The sequence below is a fragment of the Chiroxiphia lanceolata genome, chromosome Z, assembly GCF_009829145.1.
Source record: "Chiroxiphia lanceolata isolate bChiLan1 chromosome Z, bChiLan1.pri, whole genome shotgun sequence".
NCBI classification, from domain to species: Eukaryota; Metazoa; Chordata; class Aves; order Passeriformes; family Pipridae; genus Chiroxiphia; species Chiroxiphia lanceolata.
In genome coordinates, this window is record NC_045671.1 from 31,129,702 (window position 1) to 31,150,401 (window position 20,700).

Below are 20,700 nucleotides of genomic sequence, written 5' to 3' on the forward strand. Positions count from 1 at the left end.
TCAGTGCTTTAGGATTTCATGTAAAACAAGACTTGCGTGAAAGGGATAGTAAGATTGCATCAGCAATTCTGTTTGTCTTTAAAAATAAATTTGCTCAGTTCACCAGTAAAACGATTGTTTTCCTAACTTTGAGCTTGCAAGCTTGCCCTCCATATATTATTCTGCAAAGGAATATAACCCTGAATTGTAATACTAAATCAAATATTCTAAAATGATTGAAGGTTGCTCTAAAAATGATAGAAGGTTGAACAAGAAGTTTTTACATATACTGGCAAACGTTCATTGCAGTTTTAAAAGAAAATAATGTGTTTGGCCTCTGATCTCTTAATATTTTTAACAGATGTCTAATCTTGCTAACAAATCATTACAAAAAAAATTGTTATCAGAATGCTTTTTGCTGGAAAAACATGAAACAACAGAACTAATGTACACAATTCAAAAGTCTGATTCAAGAAGGCGAGAGCACTGAAATATCAGATAGAGATACAAAAGATAATTAGGGCAAAGTGTACCTACATATCTCCTTCATTATCCTTCTCCTTCTGTTGCAGATGTGCCTGCTATTATGAAGTAACAGTCATGTTACTTCATAATAGCATACTTCAAAGTTTGATAAGTTCATCAGTCCTTAGTATTTTTAAAAGGTTTAGTTACTTCAGCAAGTTCTGCAGTAAACCACTATCTTCTGCAACTTGTTTAAAGGCTTTCTAGCTAACAACTTCAGCAATGTAAGCACTTTCTTCCTAGCTTTGTATTAGCACATATATTTTTGTTAAGCAATTACAGCTGACTGTACTTGTGTGCAAATGAGATGACAGGCAGAAAACACGAAGCACATGTGAGAAAGGACAATTGTATGTATCAAAAAAAAAAAAATACATGTCAGGATTTGCAATACTGCCGCAGTCCTCACAGAGGAAGAGAGGCAGAAGATAAAAGGAAGCCAGAGAAAAGATTGGGAAGGGAAGAGTTGTGACGCGGAAAGGTACATGACCAGAGCATCAGTAATGAGTATCCCTTGCACAAAAATCTGGGTGGATTGAGGAGGACCCATACAGGAAGTGAATATGCGACATGAAGATGGCACATGAACTGTTTATCACAAATGAGTGGCCTACAGAGACACGTGGTTACAGCTCTGCATCACACAACTGCTCTTCTGCTCAAAAAGCCTAAATAAAACATATTCTAGGAAAAGCAACTAGGTCTACTCAGTTTGGTCACCTCAGAAATCCAAGCCATGTTCATGAGAAAAACAACAATATGATAAACTAATGAAATTTTTGAACTTTCCACACTGTTTCTGGGATACAGTATTTCACAGTAAGCCAACACTTTCCCAAGATTATAATGCTTCCCACACTCTGCCCCCCCCCGCTTTTCTTTTAACAAAACATTGAATGTCCCAGCCAAGAAATTCTTCTTCCTTTTTATTCCTAACATCTTCTAGATTTTTTAAAAGCACAGGCAGTAAATTAAGGCAGGCCTTGGGGAAAGTGAGATCTACAAAGACTGCTTTATCAATCTTTCTCTGCATTACACATGCGTCGCAAAATTTTACTTATTTATTAGTATGAACACAGTCAACCATAAAACCACAATCATGTCTACAGTAAAAGGAACTCTGTCCAGTAATGAGTGTGCCACTAGTAATGTGCAATCTACTTCAGTTTGCTCCAGCACAAAGAAGGTGTGATGTGAACAGGGAAGCTCATCTCTAGAGATGCCTCCGAGGCTCACTCACCAGCTGTTTCCTCTCTTTCACATCAAGAAATGTTTCCAGGGCTCCTTGAGAGCTGGAAACTTGGGATTTACACTAGTTTCAAACTAGCTCAGCACAGATGCCAGACAAGCAAGTCCCAAGCTGTGTACGGTGTTTGAGTTTTAAACAAGTCTTTTCACCTGAGATACTTTCAGGAAAATAAAATGGCTGACACTTGCAATATTCAGCTGTGAAAGTTATAATTGTTAGCAAATGTAAAAGCTTTCTAAGATAACATATTATCATAGGCCAGTCTCAAGGTGACAAACATATGAGATATAAAGCTGTAAAAAAGAAATCAAACAAACAAAATAGAAAACTTTTTTAGTCACAGCTGAGCAAAGCTGTCTGGGTCTTTGTTGAAAGTGATCCCAACAGAGACAGCCAACATCTCAGACCTGTGATTACTGCTGACAAGACGGACAGGTTCCCAGGTAACAAATTAAAACTCTCCAAATGGCTACTTCCCCATCCCCCCTTCAGCCAGCTCTACTGAAGGAAGCATATTTGCTTTTCTCTCCATTATAATCCAGAAAAGAAATGTAAGTGTACTATCTGGGTTTAGTATATCACTTAAAAATTATCAGATCTATGTATGTCAGCTGAATTCAGGAATTTCTCAATATTTTCCCTGAGTAGGCACTTGCAGACTATATCAGATGCTTTCCTTAAGTCTCCATAAACATGATCCCCAGGCTTTCAATTTATGTGACAGCTCTTCGATACCACTTCCCGTGGTGTAGAAACGGATGCTGTTTCAGTAATGAGCATACTGATGCAAAACAAGATTAACTTGTGAAATCTGAGGTTTCAGTGTTTACAAGATTACACGCTTACATGATTTGCTCTTCTCTGTTATTTTCTAACTCAGTGACATCTACATGTATCATTAGCAGACGTGAAACACTCCTTCCTTTCTCTCAATCCTAATTAACCAATTATGAATACAGTAATATAACTTTATTTGCCATAACCAGGACATCTGACTGACAATTGTATTTAACTTTGTGCATCCATTATATTCTCATCTGTTGCAACTAAGGCCTTTTTCTGGGTGGGAAGTCTTTGGGATTTCTTTATCTCACACTCAGCAGTGGTTCAATACCCTTCAACAATCTGTCACATGTTTCGTTACCTAGATATTTGCAATTACTGAACACATAAAAGACTCGGTTTTTCTTAAAAATTCTGCAGGTTTTTTTAGCCACTATATTGCAATGAAAAACCTACATAACCAAAAAAAAAAAAAGGTCTACAATTATTTTTAAAATTTACAAAATATTCAGTCCATTGCAATGAATCATGCTTTATATTATGCAACCATGAATAAAAATAAAAACAGCAGTGTGAAATGCCTAGTCAGAAAATGCTGGGCTGTTATAGAAAGCAGCAGTCTTAGAAGAGAAGCCATACAGCAGTGTTGACAGTCAAAAATTATTTAGTGTTTTGATAATTGCAATTGATACAAAAACTTGATTTCTATTGAAGAAAAATAATATAAACATTGATGTGGTAAGACACCCAAGACATTTGACCATACGCGGGTTTAGGCAAAACAAGGAAGTAAGCAAGTTGGCCTTAGAAATGTCTCTGATCCACTGCAGAGTGATGAGAACGTCCTTCCTATCTGCCTATGCTTCCTTCACCACTTAGAATATTCAATTTCTAAGAATTTGCTGGCCACAGAAACAATTTCTTCTTGTTCAAGTTAATTCATCAAGAAAGATTTTAGGAAATCATTTTAGAAAGATGGCTTCTTAACAGCATTGCTAAATATTTGCCTAATGGTTTGAAAATGAAACCCCAGCTGAATGTTTGGCTGCACAGTCAAACTCTGCATTTGAGAAAACAACCTATCTTGGCCACAAAAATGATAAATATTACTAATAAAAATAGCTTTTGGAAACTATTCAGTTGGCTTTCTTTGGGGATTTTTTACACTGCATGAGAAAAACATACAAGGATGTAAAAGAAACGTTCTTCTGTATCTTTTCATAACTTATCAAATCCATCTCATGCTATCCTAGTAAATTCACATTTTTCTTCCTTTATACTATCATAAATATGGCTTTTGTAAACCAACAAAAAAGCCCATCACTCCTTTTGCCTCCTACAAAAATAAATTAGTCAGTCTTAGACTTGCCCTGCTGTTGAAGGTTCCTTTGCTTTCCAGAAAACAATCAAATCTGATCAATGTTATTTCATTAAAAGTTTAGTTAAGATATACTAGAACCCCACTGAAATCCACGTATTGCTTTAAACTCACTTAAGCCACCACTGGATGGTTCATAACAATTAGAAGTAGCCTTTTTCCTCTTGGCAATAAACAAGTAAATAAATATATATAGATATAAAGAATATAAAGAAGCTACTAAGATGTCTTCAAAAGGCAACTATAACAAAGTTATTCTCACAATAGTTCAATATAATTTCTCATATTCTTTCAGTCTTCAGTGCTCCCAAAGCTTAAGATCCATTTTTGTGATGTAGTTGAGGTACAGTGTGAGGAGAGTGAAATATAACTGAAAATACAGAAATTTACATTAAGCTAACATTCCTGGGTCAGTAACACTTGAGCCAAAAAAGGTGAATTATCAAAGACGGTGGTATAATAAATTCATTTGCTTTCTGAAAACAGTAGCTAGCATATGTATATTCTAAGCAGATGGGTGTATTTCTCTAAGAAATGTACAGTCGTTTTCTCTAAATTTCTTGTAACATAGCAAACTATTATTTCTTCACATTATTTGATTTTTCTGATAAAAATGTACTGCAAACCATCATGCCGTATTTTCTCTGCATATTAATTAAAATTATATAATTTTTTTTTAAGTATGGGTTTTGTTTTATTTATTCGTATCGAAATATGAAGACGGAAGAAAGCCTCAGTTAAAGAGATAAATGGTATTTTGCCACATGAAGCATTTCAGTGATAAAATCAGCATTCTTAACTCTGAGCCTCAGTGGTTTATAATGTTGCATGAAGTTGCTGAGATTATTAGCTCAATATACGTGAACTAATAATATATTGGCTTTCAAAGAATTTATGAATTTATTTTTTTAAGTCACTAGAAAACAAAAAAATTCATCATCATTCACTGTAGTAAGTTGTTGAGAGAAGCTGGCTTTGAGAAGGAAACTCCCTTTCTTCTGTTTATATGTCTCCTGGACATGTCTGGATGGTGCGTGATAAACATTTTTTTAATAAAACAAGATATGTTGCTATTAATCTGCAAGATGCAGAGTTCCTAAATGCCCTCAATTTCAGTTACCTTTAATTCAGAATTTTACCTGATGAGCTCAGCAACTTCAGAATTAGGCCCCAGAGTTACAGATGAGTAAAATGAAAAAGTAAGAAGCTGGTTGGGAAAAAAAATTTTAAAAAGATAACTTAAGTAAACTTCATTTTCCTTTCCAGTAACATTCTTATCTCAGTTCCATAGTTCCTTCTTTGATGGCGTTTTTTTCTGACAATAATTTTATATAATTGACCAGTTAAATAAGCAAACAAATAAAAATCCCTACACACTTGTAAGCAAAAAATTAGCAAAGTGGAAGCAAAATTTCAACAATTGTTTCCTGAAAGTGGTTTATACTAACTGAACAGAGTGTTCCAAGCTCACCTTCAGAGTAGCAGTCCAGTAACTAAGCATTAGGTAGAGCGAAAAACCTTGTAATATCTTTAAGAGAAAAAGTTGCTTCCTGTTCTACAGTGAAAAATTTTCTGAATGAATTTCTAATATGTGTCACTTTTAAAATTAGTTTTATAAAACCAAATTACTATTTCAATATGAGAGGATGTAACTTTTTGTTTGAAATTAAGATGCTTAAATTGATTGATCCTTACTGTCTAATTTAATATAAATAACAAGTTGACTATTAAAACTATGGTAATGTAAAAATGTCCTAATCCATAGCTAAGACTCCTTCAAACAGGCTGCGGTATTTCCCTAAAAATTTGTCTCTGACAAAACAGAATCATTATGGCATTTTTCATTCTGCAATTAGCCATCTCATTTACTATTAATGTTGCTTCAAAATCCTCTTCTCTTTTTCCATTTTTTATGATACTCTGGAGTACCTCTCTTGACTACAATTCTCTTTCACTATTAGCATCCCTGTAATTCCTCTCCCTCCAACAAAAGGATTCCTTCCATCTTCTCATTCTAGCCTTCCAGCTTCATTTTAGCACAATATTTCACACTTATGCCTGGCAATTTCATATTTCTTCTCCATCAGCAGTGGCATCTTCAGAGCATAGGGAGATATACAAAATGCTGCTTGTGAAAGTCCTATCTCAAACTCTCGTTTGCATCATCCACTTTACACTAAACAGCTCTATGTTTCTCCCTCTCTCTTAGTCCCTCTCTCTCTGACCTTTTCATCCAACACAGTCTTCTCCTCCATCCTCATTCCTTGTCAATCCAACTTAAATTCTCCCCTGAGCCTCAATAGATTTATCCCTGACAAATCCAATATGGGAGGATACCCCGTACTTACTGTCATCAACCTTGGGAAAAGAGTGTCTATTTGCTGTTCCCTTTCTTCATTGTTTTATGAGGTCCAGTACCTCCCGTACACCATCCACATGTTGGCTCCCCTCTTCACTATTCCCTCCAGTGCATGATTATCTTTCAGTTTCTCTCACTGTTCACCATTACTTGCTGCCTTGGTCATTGAACTACTCACTCTACAGTGTATTTTTAAACAACTTATACACAGCCATGACTCCCAATATTTTCAAGCCATTAAACTGCCTTCCAAGAAAAAAGGTACATCATTTTCTCTCTGCTGAGCATCTTAGTTCACCTCGACAGCACTTTGTGAATGTTCAGCCGGCAATACAAACTCAACACGATGAAAGCTGTTCCTGATTTTCTTACATGGATACCATATCTTCTCAATTTCCCTGGAAGATCTAACTGCCTTTAACCATTCATGATAAGAAAAATGTTGTTATATGCATCACAGTGTGTCATCTCCTTTCTGTCACACATTGTAAAACATGCTGTAATAAATCAAACCAAGAACCCACTGCCAGTATTACTACTTTGACACCTTTTCCCTCTTTGTTTCCTTGATAATAGTTCTCTACTTTTAGGGTCCACTTTTGCTTCATTTTGTCTTCTTTAACAGCTGTATTTCACCAATGACTTAAATATATAGTTATTCAATAATAGTAATTACAGATCATTCACTTAATCCCCAAGAACATCTGTGATTTTCTCACATAAAGGAAAAGAAAATTCAAAACCAACAAGTACACCACTTCTTTTTCCATAACATGTATGGAAATACCGTAAACTATCACTTAAAAAAAAGACAAAAAAAAAAAAAGGGGGATGGGGATATAATAACAACTCAATTTGCACATTACCTTGCTTTTGTTTGTTAGTATAAACCTCTTACCAACTTGACAGCGGACTCAGCCACCTTTGTTTCCAAAGGAGACCAAAACTGAAGCTTGTTTTACACACATAGACAGACAGCACCACACACTATTGCAGCCCTGCCTTGCCCTCCTCCCTCAATGCAATAGCCAAGAAACAACAGTGACCTATCTGGAGTACAGAAAACATTCCTACACCCCTGCCAACTTTTACCCAGTTTGGCACCACACTTCAACATATCAAATATTGAAATCAAACAGGCATTTTCACATTTGTGACAAGTGACAAGCCAATGGCTGGCAATGCAATGTTTTCTGCTGACTGCAACAGGTATCTCTACTTCTGAGAAATCACTCAAGCTCTTCAAGGTGGTCTTGAACATAAACCAGTCCTCCTGTTACCAGGGCAGGAATGCACTACCTGTACTAGTTCTGCCCTTGCAAGCCCTGGTGAAACAGAATCTATAAAGGTCAAGGCAGTGCGCTCTGGTGACCTCAACAGGAAGAAGTTTGCTTCTAGGTCTTGGGCTCAATCTGCCCTCCAAATGAGACCACAGACCTGCATAAAGGTGAGGACAAAATAAGGGTAGGGAACTACGATGCAGTGCCATCTATATGCTTGTACCAGGGAACATGTTGATCACAGCAGCTACATTCATCAGGACCTCTTAAGAGTCCATAAAATCAACACACTCCATGATTATACAACACAAATTGGATTTTTTTTTTTAGAGCATCTCTCTTTTTGTATGTGAACTAGCACAGTAATTTATAATTTGGGACATTAAATATAAATTAAATTTTAGTCCTGATTACCGGTGACTGCTTTGAGCACAAAACAGTCCCAAGCCAAATCTGGAACTGATACATATAAATGGTACAAAGTGAAATAGTAATCATAAAGGCATTTTTAAAAACTATACATACTGCTTAATCTGAATGAAAATTACATATGTTGAATTATCTAAGTTCTTTAAATTCCCAGTGCTTAAAATGATGACATACATCCAGCAATTCTATTGAACTAAAATTTCACTGTAAGTCTCTGGGCATACTTAGACACATTTACATGTATTTACACATAATGTGTGAAATACATAGGTAGTCATATCCAACTCCAAGTCTAGCTCTCTATCTCATGAGAAATTTAGAACTTCGTTTAAGGAAGGCAGCTGTTTCATGGGTGTATCTGATTTCAGTCTGCATAGTATCACTTCAGTCACACATTAAATAAAACACAGCTGGACAATGCTCCACCTATTTCACCACCCTCTCTGCTAACTGTTTAGCACTAACATCTGTTGAAAACAAACTTTAGGAAAGAGGGAGATCATGAAAAAAAACCCTTTATTTTAAAATATTTTGCACTGGAAGAAGTTTTATTTACTTATAAAGAAAGTCTCACCTATATTCAAACAGGTTTTAATTATGAGATTTATACCTAGAGCTGAAAGAATCCTGCTCAATGAAGCTATCTTATAAAAAATATAATATTATTACAAATACTTTTAGTTTCATGTGATCGGTTTAGTTCTGTATCTGCTGCCAAGATGTGGTATAGCTGTGCAGTTCATCTTCTCATTGCTAATCACAGACACAAAAATAACTTCTTGGTTTATAATCTTCTTATGAATTCTCTAGAAATGGCATGCAAACATTTTTAATTAAAGTTAACTAGACTTATGAGATGCTCTTTAGGATTGAAGACAGTCTGCAGTGTATTATGGCTAATTATTTAAGCTGTATCCTCACAAACGTGCACCTTTTAATGGAAGTAACCATAAAACAATCATTCTCTATGTAGAAATAAGTCGTTCTTTATCAAACTTCCTATGAGTCAAATGTATGTAACCTTACGTTAGATACAAAAACTATGCCTCACTGTAACTTATCTTCTGCAAATCTATATATTTCCACAGATCAGAAGTCATTTCCTACCTTTTTTGTTCTTAATCCACATGATCAAGATGTAACAGCTTTCCTTTTGTTAAGTATTTTAAAATAGGGGAGCTTTAGCCTTTTCTAATAAAGCAAACTTAATGACCAAGAGCTGTACAGAAATATACCTCTCACTGCTTTTACAAAATTCACAGCATAAACCTGCTGTTCATCTCCTCACAAGCTTGAAGAACTAGTGACAAACTAAGAACCACAATGAGAAATATTTTGACACAAAACCAGCTTCCTAATACATTTATCAAGCACAAAATTCTTTTCATAATTTACAAACCCTATCAGGCTCTGGACCACTGAATCGTTCAGCTTGCTTGAGCAATGCATACACTATGGTATCTAAAAGCCATTTCTCTGATAAGCCAGACCACTCTGGAGCTCACTTCTTCTTAGAACAAAATGTAGTATCTGTACTTTCAACTTTTTGCCTCTGCAAAAAAGGAACATTTTCTCTAAAACAACAAAGCTAGTTCAAGAAGGCTCTTCTATTTCTGTTTTATTATTTTTCATTATTTAATCTTTCTATTTCTGTAACATTATTCATATTATATTAATATTAATAACACTACAATATTAATAAAGCCAATCACATTGCTACAATGCCTACTCTTTTCTTCTCAAATTGTCATTTTGAAATGATTTCTGTTAAGTTCTACTTTTATTTTTTTTAACAATAAACCAAAGAGAGAGAGAGAATCTTAGCAGGATAAGCCTTTTTCCTTTAACTATACATGAATCCAAAGTAAAATCCTTTAAGCTATTTTCACTGGGATGTGACAGACTTCAAGATTTAGAATTGCCTTTCATCACTATATTAGATAGTGCAAACATTTAGATAGTTCTTAACTATAAACTGTTTATTACGTAAGAGAGAAATGCACTTAGAAATACAGCAGGGCACATTTTATCTTAGCATTTGATTGTCAGATTCTTTACTGTGGCTAGCTTCAGGGTACAGATAGTGATGTACTGGCTAAACCAGACGTATACAAAAAGGAATAATATATGAATCTGTTAATATTTGCTGCTGGCAAGCTTGTGTGTGATTTCCAGTTTCTGGAACAGGGGTCTGGCACATATACATACGGAATGAAAGGGTGGAATATTATGGATATGGAAAACTTACCTTAAGTTTGAAAGGGGAATATAGTATATTTGGATATCCTTCATCTTGTATTTACACAAGAAATTTCCAGATGTAGCCAGACTGCCCTCTTCAAAGCATGAAGCATGTTACTTACTTGGGGGAAACTGGAAGATTTGCCTGCTGTTTAGCCATAATGGTGATGTTCAGTGAATGCAAGAATAGTCAATGTAAACTATTTCTATTAAATATTGACATTTCACTGGAATATTTTAAATGCTGTGAAGATATCAATATAAATGTTAAATTCTATATTAAAAAAAAAATCTAAATAGACAAGTGAGTATCCCATTGTAAAAAAAAAATAAATCTAGCTGGTGTGAAACGAGCACAATCCTGGAATGCTGTGATCGACAAGATGTCAAAGACACACAATGAACTGGTAGAAACTGGAATTAAAAAGGCATGTATAGACCAGCAAAGCTTTCTACTGGACAGACACAAGACATCAACAATTTATTAATGTGAGCTATTTCTTATGCAAAAAGCATCCTGTAACTGTGCAAAGATCCAACAATCTCATCTTCCCAAAGCATGAGTATAAATCCCCTCAAAGGACTTTCCAATTAATGGAGAAAATGTTTACAGCAAGTTTCAAGATCTTACTACTAGTTTTGTTACTCTTCTTGGCAGCATCAGATGTAAAATCCATCAAGAACAGCAAAATAACGTTTGCAAAAAAAATTTCCAAATAAGACTCGGACTTAGATTCCCATTTCAAAAAAGAAAAGTATCTTACATAATAATTTTTCATTACCTAAATCTGTGCCTTTAGTTGTACAGTATTCTTTCAAAATGGCTCCAGTACTTGTGAAACTTTTCGTCTCTGAAAACTCTACCTTAAAACTTTCAACTGCACACCACAAAACTAAGGCTTACAGAAACCCTTTCAAAGCAAACAATCACTAAATATAGAAATGTATTTATCTTACACCTATAAATCATGCAATTATTTGGAAAATACTTTTAACGTGAGTATTTGTAATTAAAATGTACAGAGCTTAGATCTGCTTAACTTCAGTGCATGCTGCGACATCCCACTTTTCTTCCCCTTATATTTTGAGGATAGGGTGGATTAAGGGCTTGTGGAAAACAGGTTATTTGGATTACCACTTGATCGCATCACTTTTGGGAATATTCATGTGGGCAGGATATTATTATAGTGTTGAATTTCAATATTACTGTGCATTTTAAGTTCTGTAAAATCACTTTGAGCTTTAGCTAAGTAATTTAAACTGATCAAAATACATAAATTACTCTAGCAATTTAAAATCAGAGTAAGATTTTAAAACCAGGAAAAAAGAAAATGCTAGCAAAGCAGTAATTCAGCAATAGTGTAGCAGATGCTCACTTTTGAGCAGGAAATAGCTGAAGAATGGAGTTAAACATGCCACTAAGTCTTCTATGAAACAAGAAAGTAAAAAAATAAAAGTTAATCAGTAGCTATAAAAATCTTTCCATGAGCAGTGAATCAATTTGCTTAATGAGAATTATGTTGAAAATCATAAAACATTGCATCTTTTCTGTTCAGATTTGCACTATGTAAGAAGTTAAACCTATCACAGATTTATCTATCAAAACTAAGTCTTTACTACTAGTATTGCAGCATTAGATAGCTAAATGCTGATAAAAACTACTCAAAGTTTCTAACCAAATTTAATACTAGAAAAAAAAAAAAAAACACCTGACAATATTTTGGGTGTACAACCTGGTTTCCTAAAGGCATTTAAATTTAGAAGGCATGACCACTTCTTACAAACCCTGCCCCCCCAACATCCTTATGTGATATTTTTATATTACAGCTGGAATGATATACCATAAAATATGCAATGTATTAAACTGAGCAACATGATCCAGGCTGCCATATACAGAGAAGCTGTTTATGCAATCCTGTGCTGAATGCACTCAGGAAAAGTTAAAAATTCACACAACAGGTAGTTTCATCAGCTGGTTTGAAAGATCAAGAAAGGCTAACTCAAAAAAAACCTGTTTGTAACCACTGGAAAACATCCCGATTCTTTCCTGTTGGAAATTGCTTATCCTTATTGTGGAAAATGAGGGGAGCTTCTCTGTTCATTGAAGAGATTTTAATAGATTTTAACTTCAAAAATAACTCCACTCTTTCCATATCTCTATGAATGAGATATTCCCACTCCTAGACAGGAAAACCAGGCACACAGAGGTTCACTGATTGCAGGACACCCTGCACTCTTGATACTAAAGACTGGCCCCATGGATCAGTTTGTTCAGAAGTATGTATTACTACCGGCTTGTAAAAAGCTCTGAGTGGGCAAGCACAGGCAAGATGAGGAATTTGAACCTATGTGAACTGCAGGTAAACCTCATGGTTTTACTGCATTGCCCTGTGAATCAATAATTTTCAAGATCCTGTCTTATTTTGACCACTAATGCTCTTCAACTCTCCATCTTTGCCAGACACTTTTCTCCACATCTCAGAACATTTAAATTCAGAGAGTTCTAATGTGTTGTGTTATGATTGACTATTTCACACTATTGTTTCCACTATTCATTCAAAGTTTGAAGGAAGTTATTTTTTATGTCCTTTGAAGCTGTTATTTTAAGCCAAGTTGACAGTGTTCATAATATTTCAAACACACTGACAGATCGTTCTGCTAATGTGCACTGTAAATGCACATGTACATGAACCTTAAAGAAAAAACATACACTGACAAAATAACACACGTGAGAAAATAACACAGATTTATGACAAAAGAAAAAAATCCTCTGAGGCAGGTAATTATAATGGATCATGATCCTGCTGGGGAAGTTTGGAGAAAGGCAAGGCAGAGCACGAATGCATTTGGCTAACTTCAGCATTAACAAGTTACCAGTGTCAGTGTCATGAAGAAGAAAAAAAATCTTCCTCCAAAAGTTCCAAAAGTGTTTTTACTCTCACTACATACAGCTGGGAGATTTGGAATCACACCAAAAAAACAGTAGAAGTAGAAAACTGAATGAAACATTCATGGTGTGCATTACTAGTCAGAACTAAAGAAGTGAAATGATCACACACCAAAATCACTTCCTACACACAACAACATAATTTAAGAAAAAAAAGCAGATACTGAGATGGCTCTAAAGTGACTTGGAAAAAAAAAAACTAACCAATGAAATTAACTCACAAAAACCAGCTACTTTGACTTCAGCAGGACTGATAAAACATGTTGTAGAAAATACCTTGTCTTTCTCTAAATAATAATAATAAAAAAATCAAAAATTATTTAATTACACCATTCTAGACCAAGTTCTACACTGTAGAGCAGTGTACAACACAAGTGATGTGACTGTGGGGATGGGGATGCCACCACACAACAGGTTAATTTTTAATTTGTTTGCCTTTGATAAACACATCGGTAGGATTCCTGTAGTCAGGTGTAGCAAGTAATGCATGAAAGAGAGAATAACAAATCTATACCAGCATCAGAAACTCTGACTACAGTGGCAAGGGAGATTTGTGGGAGCTTCATCAGATGGCTTCTGTCACCTCGTAAAGTAGTATTGTGGTGGCTTCCCACCAGCACTGCACCACTGTGCCTGCCTCTAATGAGCACCCCTTTTGCTCGAGGAAAGGGCATCATCATACTCTCTTTCTTATTGGGGTATTCACTTCTGCTCTTGGAACTGCTGCTTGGCACTTCAATGTAAGAAGAGGCAATGGGCAGAAGCTGATGCACAGGAAGTTCCACCTTAACATAAGGAAGAATTTCTTTACTGTGTGGGTGACTGGGCACTGGAACAGGTTGCCCAGAGAGGTTGTGGAGTTTCCCTCACTGGAAATATTCAAAAACCATCTGGATGCAATCCTGTGCAATGTGCTCTGCGATGACTGCGCTTGAGCAGGGAGATTGGACCAGATGACCCACTGTGGTCCCTTCCAACCTCATCCACTCTGTGATTCTGTGCTGCATTCACAAGCCTTCTCCTGCGGGAAAGCAGGGGCTTTACATTTTCAGTGAAGAAAAGAGAAACTTCCCTCTTTTTGAAGTGGGCTCTGTGTTTGACAGCAGTTTGTACTCCACTCAAAAATAAGTGCATCTAAAAACCTTTACAGACACCAGGATAACAGGCACTATGGATGTGTATGTCATGTGAGCCATAATATCTCGACAGACAATCTTCCCACATTTAGTTTGTTGTGTTACTGTCACATGCAGGAACAGTGGGACAGGCACCCAAGATCAGGGTAGAATGTCATTTATATTTTTGCATAAAGGCAAAACCAAATTCAGTCAGTCACAACAGGTCTTTATTGGGTCAACCCTGTCATGACAGTATGGTCAAATAAGCTACAGCTTTAAACATCTTCCTGAATCTTTCCTTCTTCCTGCTGCATACGGACCAAACCCATAGTCTAAAACAATGATGACAGAATCATTCCTAACTGATCAAATATAAGAAAATATAGCAACTATTTTGTTTTCAGACACCCACCAGTGATTTTCGTTAAGGGCTCAATAGAGCCTTCTCAAGCTAAACACTAATGTTCTTGTAATTCTGACTTGAAACACAGTTGCACTGCAGCACAGCAAAGCCTGTATATATGGCTCTACACTTGTTTCAACTAAGCCAAACGAGATTTGCTGAAAGGGAATTAAAAACCTCCTGTTCAAAAATCAGAAGCTAATACTTCTACTACGTATTTCTTCAGGCAGCTTACCCCTCACATCTCAATCCTCCACAGCTTTACCTTTTTTCCTGTGTCACATACCATTTCGTAGCCCCAGAACTGCACCAGTTTGTAATGACAACATTTTCTTATTTGCCTTTGCAAGCATCTCTGTATCCTGTCAGGCCAGTAAGTGTCTTCATCATTCCACTGCAGGAGTCAGTCTCATCCTCTTCTTTTTAATTGTTATGTTGAACACATGTTCCTTTTGAAAAATTTTTTCTTATCCCTTCCCCATTCCCAAGCATAAGATGAAGGCTTTTCCTAACTATTTGATCAAGATGACTTTTGGAACACCTGATTTTAGCTATACACAGGGATTCCCAGAGAACACCAGCAGGTTTAGATAACAATACCACTAAAAATCCAATTTACACTGCTCCTTTACCCAAAAATCTTGCACATTTCTTAATGATACCAACAAAGGCAAAGACAAAAATTCTTCAGACTTTAAAAATTCAAACCCAAGGACACCACCAACTTAATTTCCACTAGGAAATCACTTCAGTCTTTCATTGCTATACAAGGGTCACCCACTGGTGCATAAGACACACAGGATATATCTTTAAATTACTCATAATCACCTTAAACTGCACTCAATCAGTATTGCAATATGTCATCTTACAGCCACAGAAAAGTTCAAAAGGAAAAGCACATGAAAAAGCAGACTACCAAGAGCACTATTGTTAAAACTACACCAGAAAGCTTAATATTTCAATACTGTATATGTTAAAATAAACAACATACACAGGTGATGAAAGCCAGTCTCTGAAAAATTTATTATTCTGTTAGAACAAGTTTACACTTAGGATGAATTCTCAAGCTTCATGCCATTAGGAAGTTTTACTGGGTTTATACTGGAAATAAAAACAGAAATAAAAATAGATGACAATCCCAAAATACAGGCTGTACTTTGAGAATGATCAACAGACTTTCTTTTCCTTTTAAATCTATACATTTCCTCCTGCCTCCAGCAACAGACCTTTTTCAATCTTCATGAAAAGCTCCCTAAATTGTCTATTTTCCCTTTTAAAATCAAATGTTTTGAAAGATGATGTTGAACAGACTAGCATAACCTGTACTGGTTCAGTATTACTTCCCCCAAGTCATCCTACTGGAATTGTACAGCCTTCAGAGATTTATGATGTCAGTTTCATTCAAAGGATCCTGCCCTTCCCGCCCCATTTCCTCTCTAATCTCTAAAAAACTGACCCAATTCTCATTTTCTCATACTATGTACACTATTGATGCTTGTCCCACTCTTTTCACTTCCTTGGGTAAGATGGGCATAAAGAGAGGATATGGAGGATTTACTAAGATGATTAATTTTGGAAGCAGTAAAGCTTAGCCTGGTGAATTTGCACTTGACATTGCAAAATTAAACTCTTGGAACTGGACTGGTTTGTAAACTATTCTACACAAAGCAACAGTGAGCACTGATTGCTCTAAGCTTCAAATTATAAAGTAGTAGCAAGAATTCTATATGTTCTTTATCACTTGAAGTCATAACTACTGAAAATTCAAATTTGAGTTCAATATAAACAGAAATATTTCATAATTTTGAAATAGTTTCCATTCTGACTGTTTCTGAGTCATTTTCATGCATTTACATGAATTGTTCAAATTTGCCTCAATGTTAATTTTTACACATTGGACAATATGAAAATATTTGCCATTTAATGTGCAGCACTGGCCTTATCCTCACCTGCTTAGATGCTATTCTCCTCTTCTATATGGATTAATTACTGATTTCAGTATAAAGTTTTAAGAGTTACTGCTTAATGTATTCAATATCTCAAATAAATTACGTAATAATCAACAAGTAATTAAAGCTTTTCTCACACACACTGCACCTTAAATGAATAATATTCTAAATACAGGTATCTGGCCAAACTTTTTTTTTTTTCAAACAGACTGTCAGGAGTTTTCTCAGTGTTTTAAACTGAATGGCAGCAGCACACTGAATGATCAGTTGTAGAAAGGCAGAAACAATATTAAGTTATGCCTATGAGTTATTTAGTTTTCAGGGCAGAGGGGGAAGGAGAGCAGGGGAAATAAAATAAAAGATAAATTACCAGAATTGATTTTATCAGCTTCAGCATTTAGCACCTGATATATTAGAAGCATATAAGTCAAATACTTGACTTACACTCATATTCCTATCCCAGATCTGGATAGAGCCATCTTGACAGCCAGCTGCAATAAGTTTACCATCTCTGCTGTATGTGCAAGTTGTAGGAATCACCCGTTTCCCTTGAGCTGATCGAGGCTTAAATACACTTTTGTGCTTTTTTTCATTGTTAACATCCCATGTCCTCACAGTTCTGGAAAAAAGAGTTTAAATAAACAGTTGGTTTAGATGAAGTTGATACACACGAAATAACTCTTTTTGTGACATAACCAAACCCATTTTCCAGCATAGATGGTATATAATAACATTGTTTCAATTAAGTTATAATGGCAAAAAAGCATTTAATATATGATGACAATTTTCCAAGTAAGAAACATCATATTCACTAAAATGAGTCTGAAGGTTAAAAATAAACATTCAAAAAAACTAAAACAGTTTTCCCCAAAATTTCATGTAAATACATAACTTATTTACAATTGGAAAGATAACAAATGGTTAATACACAGGTACTACATAGTCTCCACTGTCACTGGAAATCAAGAAGACGAAAGTATTCAGTCCTTTGCAAAGAACAAATACTTCAGGAAACAGGAACAAATGCATTAATGGAACAGATTTTCTTTATTATTCTCACTTGACAACAACTGAAAATTCTCCTTTTAACTGATCGCTTATTCTTCAGATTTTTTTTTAAAAGGCATTTTGAACATTAATTGCAATATTATTTATTATAGTTCTCTTCCACTAATCCTGAAAGTCTTAGCGTTCTATTATAAAAGTGTTCTTCAAATACTTTACCAAGACTAATTTATGTAATATTATTTTTTCAAGTTAAGTTTTTCCCACATTATTAGCAAAATAAATACATCCTTTCTGGTTTTAATGGAAAAAGAGTATCTGCCTGGATATTCACTGTTCCTTAGATACACAAAAACATCCAAATGAGAGAGAACTAAAACTCTGAGATACAGGTGGACCCTTTAAATTGTCTCAGATACAAATGTTTTCTGTCCATTTAATATGTTGAGGTCTTTCCAGATAAAAATTCAAAACTCTTCTGGCATCTAATGCAGAGAAGAGTTTCAGGATTTGGCAAAGGAAGGAAGATCATTTATTTAGAAAGAAAAAAACTCAAAGCTCTCAAGACAACCTCATTTGTTTAGACTATACAAACATTGCCTATGATCCAACAGCACATAATTCACTGGTCTCTAGCAAAGCAAATACAACTCTAGCAAAGGCTGCCATTTCTCCAGACTGAGACAAGACACCACAGCATAACATTAGGAACTTCCATCAGAGCTACAAGACCAGACAGGCCACAGAGCTCACAGCTCTAGAGTTTATATAACTCTAGAATAAAACAGACAAGAAAATGAGCTGGAAAGAGCTCATAGAAGTTACATTTAATTGCACATTTAATGACAGTAATGAGAAATCAGTAAATAAGTTAGAATGAATCCAGTTGTCCATAATAAAGACAAGGTTAGTTTCAGTTTTAAAAGTCTTCAAATCTTGTATCTGTAAGGCATCCGTTAATCATTCTACTTGGAGCCCTACCATAAGACATCTGAGCTTTCTGATGACTGGTTTGGGTTTGAGATTTTGGGGGTTTTATTGGGGGTTTGAGTTTTTAAAATTATTTTTATTTAAAATTAAACATTAGATTACTATTATGATTAGGTCAATTACAGGATCTTCAGAGGTTTTTTCCATCTTCAATCACTATGTGATTCTAAGATTCCCTTCTTCCTCTCAATGTGTTGTCAATAACCATCTGAGTTTCCTACCTTTCAGCAGGTACATCAACACTTTCTCCCACTGTGGTATTTGCTCAAAAGTTGAGTCTTTTCCCATTCCCCTTCCCTCATAATATCATAGAATCACGGAATATGCTGAGTCGGAAGGGACCCACAAGGATCACTGAGTCCTACTCCTGGCCCCCCCCAAGAGTCACACCACCTGCCTGAGAGTATCATCCAAACACTTCTTGGACTCTGTCAGGCTTAGTGCTGTGACCACTTCCCTGGGGAGCCTGTTCCTGTGCCCAACCACCCTCTAGGGGAAGAACCTTTTCCTGATATCCAACCTAAATTTCCCCTGACACAACTTCAGGCCATTCCTTCGGGTCCTGTCACTGGTCACCACAGAGAAGAGACCACTGCCTGCCCTTCTGCTTCCCCTCACAAGGAAGTTGTAGGCTGCTTCAATCCTTCCAAAATCTCATTTGAATAACCTATACATTCAGCTTTTCTTCTTCCTTCAGTGATGATCACCTCCTACTGAAAAGCTACATCCTCTCTTACAGTGCAAGTTTCCAAGGACAGCCTTGGCATTCCCTTTCTTAGACAGTAACATGATTACATGCAATGAACTTTTAAAGCCTGCCTTCCCATATCTGCCCTTCATCTCAGATGCCTCACAACCATCTCAGGTGTAATTCCAAAAACAATCTCTCAAGCATCCTTTATCATTCTAATTCTTTATTTCTGCTGGCATGGAAAGACTTCTTTAAAACCTTAAGTTGCCTCTTTTTAGGGCTCAACATCCTATCAAAACCTCAACAGTTCTGCAACGCTACAGAGCATATTCAAACTTTCTTATCATTTTACCTTTCCACTGTAAAGGAAAAAGAAGTACTTGTATACTCTTACTCCCTGCCACACACATTAAAAAAAATATGAGCCCTAAATCAAGTGTAATATCAGTAGGTCAGTGGAAAAATCTAAGTTTCTTGAACTGCTGCTTCCGCTGCAGACAGTTGGCCACATTCCCACACATATGAGTTACATGCCCTGTCAAAAATGCCCACACAGCCTACAGTACTTGCTTAACGTTCCCTCATTGTTTTCTTAACATCCCCACACTGAGTGTGTGTTTACTGCTGCCTTACTGCTACTGGATCTAATGAGAAAATTTTTCTACTAAAATAAAATAAATATTTTATAAGAAGTCATCTATATATTAGTTAGAAATACCTAAAGAGCCCTTGACTGTTGAGCTAAGACTGAACTCTTTAACATATTCTTTATGGAAATATTTCCTATTTTTATTTTAAATTGCACATCATATTGCAAACACATCTCATAATACCATGGGCAAAATTTCAGCTTAGCACTGTTTCAGATGGAATCACCACCAACCGAAACATCAAGAGTCGTCTGTAAACTATGTATGTTTAATATTTTCCTTCAGACCAGCGATGGACTAGAAACAGGGACTGCTGAAGAACCTCAAGGACATACCTTCACTGGAAATGAGAGGACATAGCCTCAAACTGTACCAGGAGATGTTTAGGTTGGACATTAAGAAGAATTTCTTTACAGAAAGGGTTATTAGATATTGAAATGGGCTGCCTGTGGAGGTGGTGGAGCCACTGTCCCTGGAGGTGTTCAAGGGAAGACTGGACACGGCACTTGGTGCCAGCCATGGTCTGCCTGACACAGTGGTGTTCAGTGCACAAGTTGGACTCGATCTCACAGGTCTTCTCCAACGCAATTGATTCTGTGATACCCCACCCTAAGGGCCTTCATCACATAGTCTGACACATGTTAATCTGCTCTGACACTCCTTTCACCCTCCATGCTCCATCAATATCCATCTGAGCATCATGTCTCTTCTTTCAGCAGGCACT

General features: G+C 36.0%; 1 protein-coding gene across 1 annotated transcript in view; it reads right to left on the reverse strand.

The window, feature by feature from the left end:
• The window catches only part of WDR70 (WD repeat domain 70), a 130,124-nt gene that overhangs the window by 41,806 nt on the left and 67,618 nt on the right, over positions 1-20,700 (reverse strand). Inside the window, exon 10 of the mRNA XM_032675240.1 lies at positions 17,085-17,259. Coding sequence (XP_032531131.1) covers positions 17,085-17,259 — 175 coding nt within the window. The remainder of the gene's footprint in view (positions 1-17,084; positions 17,260-20,700) is intronic.